General features: G+C 35.1%; 1 protein-coding gene across 3 annotated transcripts; it reads right to left on the bottom strand.

The window, feature by feature from the left end:
- Positions 1–2,592: 2,592 nt before the first annotated feature.
- Bicd (Microtubule-associated protein Bicaudal D) lies at positions 2,593–18,788 on the bottom strand. 3 transcript variants are annotated; one of them, XM_078177681.1, is made up of 8 exons: positions 18,332–18,788; positions 17,925–18,065; positions 16,775–17,611; positions 16,498–16,644; positions 16,217–16,273; positions 15,142–15,571; positions 14,792–15,046; positions 2,593–11,986 (listed from the first exon to the last, which is right to left on the bottom strand). In XM_078177681.1, the coding sequence occupies exons 1-8, from the start codon at positions 18,539–18,541 to the stop codon at positions 11,706–11,708; spliced, it is 2,358 nt and encodes a 785-aa protein (XP_078033807.1). In that variant the 5' UTR covers positions 18,542–18,788; the 3' UTR covers positions 2,593–11,705. The 3 variants fall into 3 exon arrangements, with proteins under 3 accessions (XP_078033807.1, XP_078033808.1, XP_078033809.1); XM_078177682.1 differs by having other exon boundaries at positions 16,241–16,273; XM_078177683.1 differs by lacking the exon at positions 16,217–16,273.
- Between the last annotated feature and the right edge of the window lie 623 nt (positions 18,789–19,411).

Raw genomic sequence — 19,411 nt, 5'->3', positions numbered from 1 at the left:
TGCTCGCCGGATTCGGTGCAGTTATTACTCGCTCACGCGTTCCATGTAAAAAGCTGCTGGAACGGCCAACGTTACGATTACACTCTGGAGCTTTATGCAAGGTAACGAAGCGCAAGGATAACACAGTACATACATGTATAGGTTTCGGTATTTAGGCCTATGCAGCTATTTTTCTTAGGCACTGACCAGCAGTCCGGAAACGGCAGGGGATTAGAACGCACCAAGAGGTGTTGTATTTACAGTTTCTACGGCTGTTACATTTTATTTCATAGTCATCCAGGTATTTACACGTATTATAGATGTACTCTTTATTAACCCTTTCGCGCCGAGCATCCAGGCGATAACCTGTGGGTACGAGCGCCGCATTTATGCGGCATCCAAATTATGTGTATACAAGTGGCATCCGTAGGCAAAATACAAAAATAATTTTGTATTTTTATAATTTTGTAGGTCCTTTCATATTAAAAATGTAAACGTACTTGTTACATTAAAGCAATGATTGTTTTATTCGGCACAGTTATTTAAAACTAAGAAAAACGTATTTACAGAAATCACACGCAATGTGCATATTTCTGGCGCGAGCTTACGTTCAATGACAATACTTCGGCGGACGACACTGCCGTAGTGAAAGGGTTAAGTACTATTACACGTGCATGTTTTCTCTCTCGCGTTGTAACATATCTGTGCGTATATACAATATATTAGTGAAAACATATTAATAAAAGTAATAACAAAGATGAATGAAACGAGGTAAATTCCAACAGAACTAATGCTCTGCTATTTTTAGTTTAACATAGTTTCTGTCATGTGTTACCGAACACACTATACTGTATACGGTTAGCCAAGTTAGGAGAAGACTTCTAATCACACGATTACCCTTGCGATATAAACACAGGAGAATATAATGGTGCACTCGAAACTAACGAATTAACGACTGTATTACACACAAGAGAGCACGGTTATTATTCAAATTAATCGGTTCTGGTAGCAAGCGAGAATTCTCCGCGAGAAGTATGAAAAAAGATGGAACGTCAAGGTTTCGCTTGGGGACTCGTCACCGAAGTATTTTAATAATCAGATCCTTGAAACTTATCTCCGAGACGATGATGTTGAATTTAAAACGGTTAGTATCGTTATTAATAAAAAGTTATAAAACTATGAAAAGAGAAATAATAAGACTACTATCCAATCTCAATGCAAACACTGAAATACTGAATATTGATGTAGGTCAGACTAAATGGAAAAAAAGAAAAAAATATAAAATTATTATGGAAATTAGAAATTTTAACAAAAGCACAGTTAATATGAATTAGAATATCTGTTTGCACAGACTTCTACTTGTAATGACTGGTTCCAGTCTCAGAAATCCTTTGTATTTTATCGTGTCTTCTATTTTGAACTACATTTATTTATGCGAATGTGGTAAACATATATAACACCATTATTATTATTTACGTAAACGTTTAAAAAACACGGTTCGTATGCAGGTGATGATTAAATTATATTTATTACATTCATGACGAAGTAGTTCCGGAATTTCATTTGTTTAAAGATATAGATTCGCGGCAAATAAGTTGGCCACACTTTCCTGAATGTATTGTAATAGAAAATAGCACGCCATTAAAGTAACATTTCACGTTTGTTGCCTTAATCAATGCACGAACAAAACTACCAATTCAATGTTAACAAAACGAGTTTCTGCTGTGCGCAATACTGTACGTGCTTCGTATCGATTGCTTTAAATTCAATTTTTCTGTTAAATGAAATGCCACTTCATTGTAGCAGCACAGTAATTAATCCACTAGGATTTTCCTGATGAATTGTTAAAATCAATACCGAATGCAATTAACAACAAATCTACGCACTCTGCTAGGGTGATGTGTGCACGAATATCCAAAACCGTTAAACCGAAAACAATGCTTTTGAGAGAAAGTGTTATTGGTCAATAAAACCTTTAATCAATCATTAAGGATCGACAAAAGAATGAGGTTAAAAGCTTGAAAGTAGATAACATTCAGTTAGGTTTAATATAATATCTCCGGCTTTTTTCGATTGTCGTTATTTTATAAAATTATAAATATTAGCCATTAAACTCTGGAACTTCATTCTAGATACAAATTTTCTGTATTAGTTCCATCTAAAAGGATTGAAATAGAAGATCATTTCAAGTTTCAATCATGCCTATATGCTTCAAACTGTTCCGAGTTTTATCTGAATGTCTTTATTATAAATGCATGTCTACTGATAACAGACGTCTACAATTCATTTTATATATCAATCCCTTGCCCTCGAAATCATTTTAATTCTAAATCTATACATTTTCTGATCCACATTTTATGCATACGTTGCTGCTATATTATACGAGCACAAATGACTTTACGCATATTGAGTTGAGTCTTGTATAACTCATACAACACCCTCATGCAACGCACAAATTATCTTAGAACGTGATATAAACATTTTTAATGATGTCTCGGAGTCACCGATCGAGTGCAAAGGGTCAACTTTGTTTATCCTGTAAATAATAGAAAATTGATATAAACAAACGAGATGGATGCAACTTAAAGGGTTACGTACAAAGACAAAACTGGATCGTGTTACAAATGATTATATTTTTCACTTTATGTTACAAAAAGAATTTCTAATGTGGGTAATGTCCCATTGGTTTAATAACGTTTAACATACCGGGCACCCATGCGGATGCGGCCTGAAAATCAGCACACAGTACGCATTCTCCTTTCATTGTAAATAAGTATCGTTGAACATCTACTTAGTGTCTACTATCGATCAATCTAATTAACGCGATTGACTCTCTCGTTGGACTAATCTTTTTCTCGTCTGGATGAACGTGGGACAGGGGACAGGGACAATACTCGTTAATTTTCGTTTTCGTTTCTAGCCCTTCGGGCTCTAAGCTACACACGTTTTATAAGTAGTTGAGTTACGCATTGCTACAGAGAAAATATACGAAGTTGCTCGGAAATATAAATCGTCGATTATTAATCTTTCGGCAATCCGGTGTTAATCTTATCGTACGTCGATAATTGTTTCCATGGCATAATACTATAGTGCATTTACAGTATATACAATGACTCTGGATCCCTGGGGCTCGAGTACGCTGTCAGATTGAGAAGTGTCGCCAAATGTCGATCAATGCTAAAGCGTGATCGACAAACTGCAAATTCTTCACCAACGATAAGAATAATTATATCTAGAATATCAAATATTCATGGACTCAGCCGTTCCAAGTAAATTCGCTTTTAAAGAAACTATCAGAAAAAATACCGCAAATTTAATTGACTACCCAAAGTCACCCCATTAGAAATTGTCCAATTTTTTCTTTTTTTTTTTTACGCGGGGAAAATCTGCATGTCAAACGCCCCCGTAACTCGGGGGCGGTGTAGGTTTCGACCCACTAAAACCCCCGCGGCGACCTTCGGATGCGTAATCTCCGCCTGACGGATTCGGGAGAGTCACGGGAACTCTCTAAGAACACTATCGCGGCTCCCCCTAAGTTGTACTACTTGGAAAAACTACTATTTCTAACTGGGAACGGTTCGTGAGAGATTTCAGTGAAACAACTACAACATCGGGGATGCAATATTGGTGGCGTTGAGGAATCAATTGACTCTGCTGCAAAAGAGGAATACATACTGAACTGAATACTTGAAGTTAATAACGAAATTATCGATGTTTCAAAAAAAGCTTTCGTGCATAGGTACACGCCAATCTTTAATTTAAATTGATCAAACTGAACGATCTATTATTCTCGTGTTCATAAATTGGTTCTTTCAAGACACAGCGCTTTGACATTGATGGACACTTGCGAACGAGAGGGTGGAATATTGAGGATAACGATCGGTGTAGAAAAGATCGTAATCAATAGAACAGATGATAGGAATATGACCTCCCATCTAAATGCAACGTGGACCCTGTTAAAAGTGCAAAAACACACACAACGTTCTCGAAAGCGTCTCGCATCCCAGAACACGAATACACGATCACAACAGTCCAGGAATGCGCGACTGTAGAGCCACCAAAAGCAAGAGACCATGCTCTTCTAAGCATTACGTACGATTATACTTGTAATGACGAATAGTGCTACAGAAATGGCGCTAGTTTGATCATTTTCATCTCTTAGTCAAGGGAGCAAGATGACTTTCTAGTTTTTACAGTTCCAGGAAAGTCACTAGACGATGATCACTGCTTATAATGGTTCTATCGACAGAAAGTCCCTTGCTATCGATGACTGCAGTCGAATAAACCTGATATAGTCTGCGTAAAGGATGTAACGTCATCGTGACGCAGATCGTTGACAATCGACCAGTGTCCAAGGACGCAGAACAACAGGAATTGTAATCGGTATTTGCTCCCAAACCAGAATCTGAAGTATCGGTACAATCCTGAGTAAAGTACAAGACACTTTTCTGCACATTCTGTTGCCAAAGCGCCCGTAATATCGGCGCCATAGTTCGGAATCGGCTCATCGACTACGCTACATCGTTTTTACCGACCATATGGTGGATAAAGCATATGAAACTCGTGAAATCGGAATCTAATTTTAGGACATCAGTCAGGTAGAACCGAAGAAAATCTTGATATTTCCTCAAAAAGAAATATGATTACGAATTCATTATACGTTATCCACCGACTATACAGCTTAAACCCATTGCTCCGCTCGATTTCTCACAGTCGGATGATGACTCCAGCAGAAGTTACGCAGTCAGTTTAATCGCTTATCCTACGCCGTTACAACTAATCTTACTTGACACCCGAGGTTTACGTTCTTTACGCTTCACGTTCATATAATACTATTTAAGCCAAACGCACGCCATTACCAGGAAATCAGCCAGAATTGGGACGCAATCATAGCTTTTATGGAAGCCTTGAGCAAATCTACCTGCCGGTGATTTCAACACCTGCACCCACCAAAGGAACAACGAGTAACCGCGTGGTCGACATCATTCGCTCCCGCAGAAGGTTCTTGCGCGTTCCTTCGTGATTCTGTTCCTTCGTCGTCGGAAACAGGAAAAAGGATTGGCTTCGCGCCAAGCTAAGTAGTTGTACTACACTGAATTATGTCCATTACGCAGAATTAAAGTTACAATCCGAATGGTTCTTCTCGCTTAAATTGCCGGAAATTATGCAAGGTATAATTGATTTAATGCGATTGATTGACAGAGATTTAGGTTTCCAATTACGGGAACACTAACGACGGCTGTTTCGTGATGCAGGCGTTAAAACAATTGCCAGTTAAAAAGGGTCACACCTGGCGACTGACTAGTATTCAATAATGTAAACACGGGTTCGGACTTCAATTTATATTTGGTAGGGTTGCGAGTTGAGTATGCGTATGTATAGTAGCGTACGATGAATAGGTACAGTGAACATAGCGATAAAACCTTATAATGGGATGCAGCAGTCAGCAAAAATAAATGTGCAATAAGGAAATTTTCTTCATCAGTACATAGCATCTTATTTTTAGAATTATAGCATCAACGAATAGTTGAGATTCTATTGATTAAATTGTGTCCAGACTCAATGTAAATTTGATTAATTTAAGCTATTCCAGGATTCATTAATAAACTTTAACAAAAATAATTCAAGCTACTACTGATACAATTATAATTCTCTATTATCCTCTATCCTTGTCTATCCACGGATTCCGGGTAAGTTTAACCCTGCATCACTGTACGTGTATTTTGTCGTTTACTTATATTCCCACTGGGGACTGTTGAACGCAAAAGCAAAAGTGTTTCTTTATAAACCGGTGAACACAAAATGAAATTTTACATTGATATATATTTTGTTGCTTTAAGGTCTCGGTAGTACCTTTGACAGATACATGGCTCTGGGTTTCTTGCACCATCCAGCAGGTAAACTCTGGCGTTTACTTTTTCTCCATAATTCTCTCAATCACTTTCGTTCCTTTTTCTCTTCATCATTATCTCTCTCGCGATTGTAAAAATATAATGATACATATTTTTTGTTCACCGCGTCGTTAAATGATATCATTCTAGACCACCTTTTTCTCTTAACCGTATAAGCTCGATAAAGAATAGAGATGGAAACACGCTGGTTATAATACTCTTTGCGGTGTGAGCACGCGACAAGATGGACGTCGAGCCATCAGGATGGCACGAGGGTCTTAATAATTTACTCCTAATGTCATATAATCGTTTAATGTCGATGTTATTGTCGAAGATAACAGTAGCTTATAATGACTTTTACACCCCGAATTTTAGCTACAGTACGCTATGCGCGCGAACACAATATCCAATTTTAGAAGATTGCATATGGATAGGGGTACATCGAATTTCAGTTAACAGGCGATTCGGTAATTGTATTCGCCAAAGGATCCACTGCCCTTGTCATCGTCAAGATTTGTTTCAAGTTAACGATTCAAACAATTGTTAAACCACGAAGGTCCCACACCGCTCAAAGAAGCAGACAACAAACACTTATGGACGAAAGGAAAGTCCCGAGATCTAATAATTTATATCTCCTTATAAACAACAACGAATCTTTCCTTCCGAATAATGGTATGTGTATCATCTCGATAAGAATGTAATGTTGTTTCTGATGCTCCGGAATGACTATTCACGATACAATTAAATTGGAAGCATCCTTTCCCATTTCTTGAAGATATATACCTAATTCAAATATGAGATCCGTAAACCAATGAAGAGGAAGGTTTAAACAATAAATTTATTTAATAAAACTTTGTTTGACTGTTCATGTAGATTAGGGCTCGGAATTAACCAGCACACAACACGAGGTTTCGCAAGGACTATGCCCCCCAAAACCCAACCGAGTCCGTTAATTCAGATAACCGCACACCTAACAGTCTTTTGACGCTAAATAAGAATTTATTATTTGAGATTGTTCATGATAGCGTAATTAAAAAACAACATTACTTTCTTAGCGATGTAATTAAAAAATGAACATGTTCCACGATCTCAGTTTGGGGACTCTTGACAGAGAGACGTGTTACAACGATTTTCAATGATATACGTTGTAACACGAAGGAACTTTGTAAAGGACATCAAGTACGTGAAGTATGGTTAGACCTCCAAAAGGACAGAATATCTTTGGCAAAAGTTTACAGGTTTGGCGCTTTGGTGACCGAATTTCGTACGTCATACTGTACACGACTCGAACCTATTTTTCCTATTCATTTATAACAAAAGTATTCACACTGTACGAACTTAATGAACATTCAATAATTCCTCAAGATCGTACGAATAGTTTGGCAGACAAACGTAGCCCGAAGAATTATTTCGATGAACGTGTACTTTCGAAACAATAATACAATTGTGCTCATGTTTCGTCAATTGTTATCAAATTCATTCGAGAAACTTGAGATAACTTAAAGGGACGGATAATATATTTGACCATAGAATTTTTAAGAATAACAACATCGGACGTATCGTGAGTATGGCTTTCAAACAGCTGACGAGGACAATTAACATTTCGGAAAATGATAATTTGAAAATTGTTTCTTTTTCTCTTTTATAATACGAACGATTTTTCGAGTCGCCATTGTAGAGCGCGGACGGCAAGGCGAAAAATTGAGGACGAATTTCTTTTCATCAAGGACGAAGTCAGAAGGTATGTAAATATTACTTAATGGTCGTAAAGAGAAACGAAAGAATTTCTTCTGCTCTTTGTTCCTGGCAATGGCGTGAGGGGTGGGGAAGGGACGGTGGTATGAGGCTGGCTCGGTTCATGGACATAACTTAGAACCACCTGTGTCTAACGCTCAATCGGTAAATCGTTTTTTGTTAAAAAAAGAATCAACACGCAGTTGATTATCACATCGTTTTAACGTTTGCGATATACTAATTAACAGATTCGCCACGACATCGTAAACAAAAACACAAAAATTCCACTTTTAATTTACTCTGATTAGTTCTCAAACGATGTAATAAACGATTTATAGTTGCCACGTTGCAACTATAACATGTTAAATAACAACTTGACATTTCAAATATAAACGTAACAAACGAAACGAAATGCTCGTTATCAAGTAATGTGCTTCGTAGGGAATTTATTATTTTCATCGAATCCGACAAACAAAAAGAAAAGAAAATAGAACATATATAAAAGAAAATGTTGGTTTGCATGTTTTATTCCGTCAGTGTAAGTTAAAGGAGTAAATATCGGAAATAAAACAATAAACAAGGATCTCTGTTGATTAGAATCGTAGACACAGGCAACAATATAATAACTATACGGTATAAATATAATAATAGCGACAACTAATCAATTAATTGATAGTCAATGAACGATCGATAAATTCTCTTTAGGTACTCGTCATCTGGATTCCGCGACGAAGTTTACAGCAATATCGCGATAATTAATGTATAATTTAATATTGTTGACAATAATAATAATAATAATAATAGATAATAAAGATATTAAGACTAATTAGCGCTAATAACAAATTTGATTAGAGACGGTTCACGTTAATCGTTAATATCGACTTTAAATATAATGATCGATCGACAATCAATTTAAATATTTTCCACGATACACCAATTGCATCGTACATAATTTTACATTTACCAAAATACGCACGCACGTATAGTAAAATTCACAAGAATATTGGTTGCACGTAAATACACATTTAAATGTGATTATTGTTTTCCGTGCACCGCATACAAACATGCCGATTTATGTTCTATTTCTCTGTTTACCTTATTTCTACAACGTTTTGTTTTTACAGAACGAAGCGACAAAGAAAGGAACGAACAGACAGTAAAAACGAGCAACAATACATGGTTCCCAAGTGATCTACGTCCACGTCGCTAATTTTTAATGCAACGCTTTATATTTACACAAATTACGAATCAAACTCAATATTCCTATTATAATACATGTAAGAAAACGAATTACTATATGCTCGATTTTTAATAAATTGCACCAAGAAAGTTTTTTCATGCAGATACATGCAGTATAATACTTATAAACTGATTTACATTTGCTTCTGGTGTTAACATTTTATGTATGAACAAACTTTCATATTCACAATTGACAAGGAACATTTAGGACGCGCCACTTGGGAACCAAGCCGCACAAGTGTACGAAGTGATCGGTCAAAATGTAGCGCATATGTCCACGGGAAATACGCATCCACTTCTGATTGCACTCGGGATTAATTGGTTCGGATTTTCACATAAATAGCTGCGTCGAATCTTATGAAACGAGATCGGTTAATATTATGCAATGGAGAATATCAAAGTAAAAAGTATAACTGCTGGTCTCGATCAATACGAATCGTTCAAGTAGATATACATACGTATAAATAGATATATGCATAAATAAACAACAACTAATCGTACATTAATAAGTCTATATCGAATACAGCAAAAGACTGACCGATACCGATACAATTAATAAGAAGCTGCCAAATTCAATAAAATTGAATTCAAACCTGGTTAGGCCAAGTTACGTTTCAATGATAACACAGTGCTCTCTCTCGAATATAATGAACACAGTATCGCGATGAGTTAAAAAAGGGGTTCATATTAAAAATACCACAAACTATAAAAATTGGACCAGACAAGTAGGTGACCCCCCCTAACCCCAAACAAAAAATTAGGTGAAAAATATAACGTAGGCGACAATAAAAGAACATTTTCTTTCGCTTTGCAGTTGAACAATATTGTTTGCTGGACAAGCTACTCGGTGAATGGGTCCCTAAGAATTTTGTTATTCTCGCTACTCTTTTCGTTTTTTTTTCTTCGACTCTAAACATTTACGATGTATTTCATTCTACTTTGATTATAAACGCTACTTGTCGCGCACAATAATATTGTCTCTATGGTATGCAATGTAAAATTCTAGTTTTTCTTGTTCGTCTACCTAAAAAACAGTATACGTTTATTTTTCTTCTGTTTCCTTTTTGCCACGCACCCCGTTAATACAAAAGAACTTGCACTTGTCTCATGTATTCGTTTGAGTCACACATAACGTCCAACAAGGTGAAGAGAAGCGTACTGTATAAGCGTACTCATTTTTTTAAAGTACTTTATCTTTAGCGTCCCATTTTGACACTCTCTAAGGCCACCCTAAATGTTCAATAATTTCATCTAATGAAATTGTACAGTAATGTTTTTAAAAACCACTGTGCAGCTACATTAAACAAATTGAAAATTCAGTCGCGCAATAGTACAGCGTGCTACAAAATATTCTGCTATAACCTTAAGAAAACAAAATTTACTTATGAATCTTTTTAGAAACATTCAATGTAAGCTTTAAATCAAGAATACTCGTAACCTTTGGCACCACATAATTCGTGTACTTAGTGGTTATTAAACTAGAAAGAACATGATAAAATAAAAGAAAACTTAATATATCAGGACGGAACTAACAATTTAATTTCAGTCACAAGATAAACGAAATCGCAAATAATTTAATTTAACATAATTCGAGAATCTCTATCTGTGTTAAATATCTCTTTAAACAAATTCATTCGTTTTGCAACTAAAGTACAGTATTTCCTTCGTAGTGTCGCATTTTCCTCTGGACCCGAATGCTTCAGTGTCTTACTCAAGACATACGACCTTACGAGGAGAATACCTATTGTACGAAGATCCTCAGACTCATCATAACTCTGAAGAATACGATACGATTCAGCATTAATTATTATCTTGTATCAACTAAGAATAGAATCCAGAGAAAAATAGCGGAAGTTATCTGTGACTCAATCTAACAGGTATTATAATCATACGAACCATTCATGCATGAATACTCTCTACGTGGTTATAAAATGATAGATAACATTAAATTGGGTAAATGTACGTCCAATTAAAAACGACTAAAATAAAATAAACAAACACATGTACAATTAACGTTATCTTTCTTAAAAGGAAAGGCGAATAAAGTTTAAAAATTATTTCAAAAGTTAAAATATCTTTAAGCATTCATGCTCACAGGAATCGTTTGCACAATTCACTGTACACGAATCGTCAAAGCATAAAACGTTCCGCAGAATTCTGTGCTAGTCGCGCGAAACAAAAGCAATAGAAATTCGTTCTATGCTTGTCATCAGGCATCTCTACTAACAACATTGGTAACAGAAGGCAGAGCTTCCTAAAAACTCCTATGATATGGAGCAACATTGGTGCAAGAAAATGTGAACATTTTGAAGCTTCCCAAACGTTCTACTCCGCGTCTCTTAAATTCATTACAAAAGTTATTCCTTACAAACGAGGAGAACAAGTTTTGCTTTCCTTTCTATTAACCCTAGCACTTGAAAGAGAAGGTAAAGAAGTAAAATATGCCACCATATAGAATCTTACGGTTAGAACATATTGAATTGGTGAGATATTGGTGAAGATTATGCACCCTCCCTTCCTCTTTCCTCCTTCTCTAGTACAAAACGGGAAAGATTTTACTTTCGTAGTTCTAGAGTTAAAAGGTCTTCAATCTGTCCAAATTTTGCAAAAATATTCTCGTGACGTACTACAAAAACGGTTTTGTACAATCTCTATCCTTTCTATGCGCTTAAGAGTTGTGTGAAATATTCAAAAGGAGAGTGAATGTTAAACTGTCATTTCCTTATCATCGGAAAGCAAGTCCGGGAAGCACAGCTAATCAATTTTCAATGGCTATGCGGTTCGACGACGAACTGTAAAAAATTAAAACGTTCAAAATCCTCGTTTTTCTCAGAATATTTTGCTCCACATCTTCATCATTTTCTAGAAGAACTCTCTGCCTAAATGAGGACGGTTCGTCTGTTGCGACAATCGCGGTCTACCTCGTGTGTTTGCGCTGGTTGCATGTCGTCGGGTGTTCCGTAATTCCCGATCTACCTCCAACTCCTCCAATTTCATTGTTAGACCAAGCTTCTGCTGCACCGCAAGCCGTAGAAGCTGATTCAACGTTTTCCTGTCGTCTTCAGCAACCGCCAATTGCCGTTGAAGTTCTTCGACCTGCGTCACGTATTCTTCGCAGCGAGCGGCAAACATCGCACGCAAACCTGAAGAGTGTGGTTAGCAGGTATTAACACCAAATACAAGGAGGATGGGTAAGCACGAAGCGTGAGCAACCTAACATAGTATTCTTCGATTAAGATCATCCAATTTTTAAAATACAAGCCATCCCAGTAAAAACATAATTAAAATTTTGTGTATTTTTCCTATCCCTATCATTATTCGATAAACAATGTCGAACTTTTAAATATTGAACACACCATGAACATCTATTAATATTAAATTAATGGTACGTGGTTTGTCATAATCATTAGATAATGTTAAAAAAACCATAGTCATTTTAAACACCTAATAGTTTTCGTTAAAAAGGTGACTTTTAATTCACATCAAAAACATTTATTCTATAATTTGAGAGATTATATTATACAGAGTGGGCAAATAAAGTGTTACAAAGCAATATCTCCATTATCGTTAATGATACGCGGAAATGCTTGAGGAACAAATTGTTTGGTTCGAAGGGGCACCTGTTGTGGTGGAAATTGTTTTTTTTTAAAGGTCATATTTTTTGAGATTTCAAGGTCTAAAAATGGAACTATGTATTTATTTTTCAATGACATTATTACCGATTTTAAGACGAATCCAGCGACCTATAACTCAAGGTCATTATAGCCGCGCAAAGTATGAAGTGGCACAATTCTCATCCATTAAGGATTTTCATTTGCCCTATAATGCATATTATGCCTATTCACATTTCCCGTATTAGAGGAAGTAAATTTGTCAGAAAAAAGCACATGACTCAAAAATGAGACATTTGTGCGCAATTTTGAACGAATCCAATTACAAAAATTGACGCGATTTACGAAATGATTGCCATAGAAATCCTGATGTAATGACATACGATAAGGATGGAATTTGTGTTGATGCAAGATTCTTAGGATTCCGACTAATTCCACTCTCTGTTTCCATTTTCCTGCTGCTTGCATGTGGATTTAGTGCAACAAAAGCTAAGATAGCAGGCGCATTATTTTCAGTAATAGTCGGTTGACGCTTGACGCGTGTTTGTTTCATTGTACCGAAGCGACAAAAACGGTCAGCTAATCACTTAAAAGCCATGTGTGACTTTTGTAGCCTATACACATAACGGGCCGCGTACAAATCTTGGGCGTTTCTGTAGTGTTTACGGCACTTCCCCAGCACCATGAACATATCAAAAGCTTCTTCAAAATCGTTCATTTTCGCGATCCGACGTATTCACATTAGAAGGTATTGCGTAACTAAATAATACGTTTATGTTGTTACGTGAGGTGAACGACTCAACAAAACACGAACGAACATCATTTCGAGCATGTTCTGTAGGTAGAACCAAACCAAGGTTAGTGGATCCTGTGAAAGTGATTATTGCGATATTTTTCGGTTTTTCAACTATTTTTATACTTTGCGCGGCTATAATGACCTTGAGTTATAGGCCGCTGGATTCGCCTTAAAATCGGTAATAATGTCATCGAAAAAAAATACATTGTTCCATTTGAAAAAACATCGATGACCTTGAAATCTCAAAAAATATGACCTTTAAAAAAAACAATTTCCACCACAACATGTGCCCCTTCGAACCAAACAATTTGTTCCTCAAGCATTTCCGCGTATCATCAACAATAATGGAGATATTGCTTTGTAACACTTTATTTTCCCCACCCTGTATAGCATCTGCCAAAAGTTCCGGAATAATTGATTATTTCAGAAATGCAGCATTTCAAGAGAAAATGTTTTAGATAAAAGTGTTGAGGTATTGTATTGTAACTCAAACAACTTACATCAAATAAAGAAAGAACTAGCGTTGAGGAGAAGTCTTATTGATTACTATGACCATTAAATACAATGTTTAGTATCTCTATTTTTTTTGTCTAAAACATTTTTTCCAATCTTCTTTCTTTTTGAAATAATTGACCGTTCCGAGACTTTTGAGGTCCCTATGTGTATAATATAGTATCGCTACAAAACAAAACAATATTGTTGAAGGCAAACTCTTAATGCAAGAGCAAAGTCAATTGTGGCACAACTTGCTAAAAGCAGCAACATGTACATAAATACTGATAACAATGATTAGTTTTACATTAGTATATTAGCGCAATAATGTTAGTAAAACAAAATAGAAAAAAGAGAATAAATTAACTAGACTAGATAGAGATCAGTATAAACTAAATATCTTAAATAGTAATTGCAAATAATACAAATTACTAACACTACTATAAAAAATATGTCAGTATTGGTTGTGCACCGCCGGCAGCTTATCTTTGTTTATGAATAAGGATAATACGAACTTAAAGGTTCTGTGAATAGATGTTTGTGCAAGGTGACAAAAAATCTACATTTCACTTGAAATATTGTACGTATGATCCAAGTCGGCGTAACAATTAGCCATTTTCGTCATCTCACGCCAGACCCAGACCTAATTCATATAGACTCATTTATAAAGTTGGTCTAAGTTAGGAAAACAAAGGGGCAAAGATAATTGGCTATTAGGTCAACTCGACTATGCATACAAAAATCTATATGAAATGCAGATTTCTTGACACCTCCTATAAGAAACTGTACATTATTCGTCAGTCACCGTGACATAGACATATACAGAAACAATAGATAAGTCGCAGCCGCTGACTCGCGCATATACACAGCCGTAACATGCACGTATAAACGGATTTCAATGTAGTAATAGCAACAGTTTTTTGAAAATATCTCCGAAACTAGAAAAAAGTTGTTCAGAATATTGTTTTTTACAGTATATATAAAAGATATCAAAATCGGCGAAAAACCAGTACATTGAGAACTTTGTTGTACCTTCTCAAAATACTCACTTGAGAATGTTGCTGCATTTTCCTTTAACATCCTAAGCTCGTTTCTCAATTTTAACATGGTTTCGTTAACGATACTCTTCTCATTTTCATATTTGCTCTTTAAGTTTGTGAGTGCTCCTTCTGCAGTATTTTTGTTTGATTTTAGTACTGTTCTCAAGGTTGCAATTTGTTCGCGTTTAGCTGATAGCAGAGCCTTCAATCTAATCACTTGCTCTTGTAAATCTGCTACTTCTGCTTTATTCTCATTTACTGATCCTATAATTCATAAAGAGGAAATATATGTAATTACCTATCTAATATAGAACTGGAGCAAAAATGAGTAAATTCATGTATCAATTTTTTTAACTTACCTTCGCATACATTGCAAACATTCGATTGTATTCCCTTGACTTTAGAAAGTTCAATGGTATGTTCCACAGCACTCCTGAGGTGTTTAATTTGATCCATAGCAGTTTCTATATGTTTTGCTATTTCTTTAGCTTTACTCAAGCTTTCTAAATCCTTAATCTGAATATCAGTTTTAAATGAAGTTCTACACCATTCTATCTTCTCATTATCTTCTTCCTTATCAGGAACAATCTTTTCGTGATCAAGAACCACGCGCGATGGAGTTTCACCATTGACTGTACAGACATGATGATAAAGTTGAGCAAGCTCATCAGAAATATTTTGTAAATCGTTCTGTGCAAGGTCAAGGAAACCTCCAGCTTCCACTGCAAGTTTTGATAGAGTAGAAATATCAGATTCAAGTTGCATGCTTCTTTGTTCTGTATCTAAAAGCTGAAATATAATAAATATTGATATTTATATTGATGGTACACATTTATCTCTTGTCATTTTTGTAATCTGTTACATTCTTTTTTCATACTGTACGTATATCAGCTTTGAAATTTTGATTATAAGAAATAGATCTTGTAGTTCAGTAAATCAATGCTTGAGAATTGAAGTAATTTTGCAAGACTGTACAAGATGATATACAGAATATCTGTTGGAACATCGTGCGAACAGGCTCTGCGAGTCTGACTCATGCTACGTTAGATGCAAGTGAAACAAATAGAAGGATAGTATTGATTGATTTCTTATTCCTAAGCACATTCTATTTTAAAGCCACAGTGCATAGCATTTGAGATCCGTACGTTTGTTTGAGCACTTGATAGAAAAACATTCATATGGATAATAATCATATTAACCCATTTGTGAAAACAATACTATGCTAGGATACATAGAGTACACATATATTTTCACAAAGGAGTCTATGCTTTGAGAAATCATAGTTGCCCGTCAGTAGCTGTAGCAACATGTATAGTTGTGAATATAAAGATATCAAAAAGCAATACAAGATGGGTTGTTAGAACATTAGAAAGCAATCTGTACGGATCATTAAAGGAGCCAAAGACAAATTGTTATTAAATAATTGGTAAATACGTCAAGGGGATCACACGCTCCAACCTTTTCTCGAAGGCTCTTCTCTGACTCGGGGATCTGAAATGCCATAATTTCTATTCAAAGTCTAAATTTTGAATATTAATTGTCATTGTGCCAGAGTCAGTTTATTTTACTCTCGATATTTTCATGTACTAACTTATTGTCAGTGGAAATTTTATAAGTTAACAACTTATATCTGTGTTCTTCATATTTGCTGCTACATCACTGCTTGTTTATAAAAAGTGAAAAATTTGATATGGAAGTAAAAAAGTATCATATACCTTATTTCTAAGATTCGTTAATTCCGTTCGTAATTGTTGTGTAGAATCGGATATAGTTAAACCATTTTCCAATTCAGCTAAATCTTTTTGAAGTTGATTCACTTCTCGTGCAGACATAGTACTCCACTGATGATATTGCATTATGGCCTAGACAGCAGAAATTAACTTATGTTAAGTTTAATAAATATGTTTTTGTACAACACATTTATTACATTTATGATTAACTGATATATATAATTTCAACAATTACCATTGTACTGTAATGTAATATTCATACCTGATTTAATTTATCCAATGTTGCTTCTTCAGTTTGTTTTTCAGGCAATTGTGAGTGAAGATGATGCAATGATTGTACATGAGCTGCTAATTGTAGTATGCGCGCAACAAAAGATTGCAATTCATTCTGACTTTTTTCAACTGCATACTGTGATTCCCTTAAATTTTGTGTGAGATGAGCCTTCTCAGACTCAGCTAATTCTAACTGCTTTTCTAATTTTTTTAATTCATTCAAATGAATTTCAGAGAACAAATCAACTTGTTTGTCAGTAGCTGAAGTGCCAGGTTCTTGAGTTTTTAGATCTGCCTCAATTCTACGTAATGCTGGAGAATCATCTTCTCCATCGCTACATATTGTTTGATCTTCAGTGATTCCTCTAATTGAAAGTGCAAGATTACTAAGATTATAAATGGACTCACTATTAATTCTTTGATCAAGTTCTTTCTTAAGCGCATATTTTGCTTCACGTTCAGCTTGTAAAGATTCAAGTGCTTCTTCCATCTGCTTTTCAGCAATTTTTTTTAAATTTGTTAACTCTTCAACTTGACTATTTAGAAATTCAACTTCTTCTGTTAATCTTCTTATTTCATGTTTGGCACCTTCGAATTCTACCTGACTGGATCGTAGTCCAGATACTTGCTTTTGTAATGAAATATTTTCATCTTCCAATTCTGAATAATCTTGGAGTAGTCGAGATTCGCGGAATCTACATTCACGTAGCATACTACGTAAAGATTTTCTCTCTGTTTCTGCCTGTTGACAGTCTTTGCCAACTTCTTCCCGTTCTTGCAATGCATGATCACGTTCAGATTGGACTCGTTCTAGTTCATGACGTAACTAGAAAAAATAAAATGATGTAAGAAATATATGAATTTGAAAAAATTATTAGTTTAAAAAATTCTTTTAAAACAAATTATGATAATTATGTATAAATTGTACGTCACTGATTTTGATAAAATTTAAATTCGTTTTTAAACTCAACCTTTCGAACAGCTTTTCTTTGTATGTTGATCCCAGTTGAACTTAGTTTCCAAAATATTATTCTGAGAAATAATTCGGCTTTAACTTTTCTGAATACTAAGGTCAAGTGGCAATAACATACATAGAGAAGCATTCAAAATCTTTATCCATATTCACCCAAATTACTTACTTGCTTTGTTTCACTTTCTAATTCAATAATTTCTGATTGAAGAGATGTTTCTCTTGCAGCACTTTCATTAATTAGACTCTCCTCTTGTTCTATTCCACTCTTTGTAGTAAGTTTCGTAGTTGTTTGAAACTTTGCTAAAGCCTATCGAAGGGTAAATATTAAAAGAATATTAATTAAAATAATAGATATTTCTTGCAAATGTCAATTAAAATATTTAGAAAGTTATACTTATCATTGAATTATTAGTACAAAAAGTAATTAACATATCGTAAATATATTTTAACGTACAAAAACTTTTATTAAAGTGTCAAAAGTTTGTGAACATCGTCGCATTTGACAAGAGAGTTCACAGAAAAGTAAGGAAAACATTCGCATCTAATGAAATATATAAAAGAACCTGAACTAACCTCTTGCGTGATTTCCAATTCATGTTTCGTGTTTTCGTAGAGGGCCTCGAGGTCGTTGCATCTTTGTTGCAAAGCAGATTTTTCCTCAAGCAATGCTAAACCATATTGAGCTGATTGTATTTTTTCTGTAGATGCTAAATCTAATTCACGTGAGAGCCTCTCGATCTCGATCCGGAGGTCTTCTATCGTGACACTGTTTGTCGTGGCCATTGCTGTAGGCACTGTTTAAGATCGCTTTACTCCTTTCCCCGTCGAATACTTCCTCGTCGTTACCGTAAATATATCGGAACATCGGCGACCGTAATATATCTTAAATGCAATAGCATTATGCGAACACTGTTTTCTTTGCGTTCCTACTTTTCGAAGCCTCACATCTTCTGAGAATTCACGATCATTTGACAGACGTGAGATTAAGGGGAGAGGGCAAGGGGAAAATCACACAGACCGGATGGGTACATGTTCCTTTACGTGTTTCGCTAGTTTCACGTTCCTGATGTCCCGTTCCGCGATTCCGCTGTTTCATCTTGTCCGTGATAAGCACGTAAACGTAACACTAATATGTATTTTATCTTACAAATGATAACAATTATAGTTTATACTAAATAAATTATTACCGCAAAATTCTTTCTTCATTAATTTAAATACATGTCTTTGTTTTGTTAGATGTACCCAAAAACCTTAACCGTCTAAACATTTACAGCATTTATAACCGTCTAAACATTTACTTCTATATATAGAAGCAATAAAGAAATTAATAAATATATTTATTAATTACTACGAATATACGGAAACATTTTATTACTTGCTCTTATGAACAAGAAAATTAAGAAAGACATAAATAAAAACCTAAGCTATTGTATGAAAAATAAATTGTTTAAATAGAGTTACATGTATTGTACACAAAATAGCCTTAAGGCTCATGAAATATTAAAATTTTTTAATTTCAATCAAAGCATATATAAATTTACTTTTGATAATTTACTCAAATAAGTGGATGTACATATAAGACTACAAAAACGTTCTGTGCAAGATTTAGATTAAAGAAAAATTCGTTCTTTTAGATAATTCATCTTGATTATA

Source organism: Augochlora pura, chromosome 4, assembly GCF_028453695.1.
Source record: "Augochlora pura isolate Apur16 chromosome 4, APUR_v2.2.1, whole genome shotgun sequence".
NCBI lineage: Eukaryota > Metazoa > Arthropoda > Insecta > Hymenoptera > Halictidae > Augochlora > Augochlora pura.
The sequence above is the reverse complement of the archived record's forward strand: the minus strand, read 5'-3'. Positions and strand labels throughout refer to the sequence as shown.

Coding starts and splice junctions, on each gene's coding strand:
- Bicd (XM_078177681.1), bottom strand. CDS start 18,541: ATGGCCACGACAAACAGTGTCACGATAGAAGACCTCCGGATCGAGATC. Junction 15,572..16,216: donor GAGCGTGTGATCCCCTTGAC/GTATTTACCAAT, acceptor ATTATATTTCAG/CTTTTAGATACAGAACAAAG. Junction 15,047..15,141: donor TGTTTGCAATGTATGCGAAG/GTAAGTTAAAAA, acceptor TATGAATTATAG/GATCAGTAAATGAGAATAAA.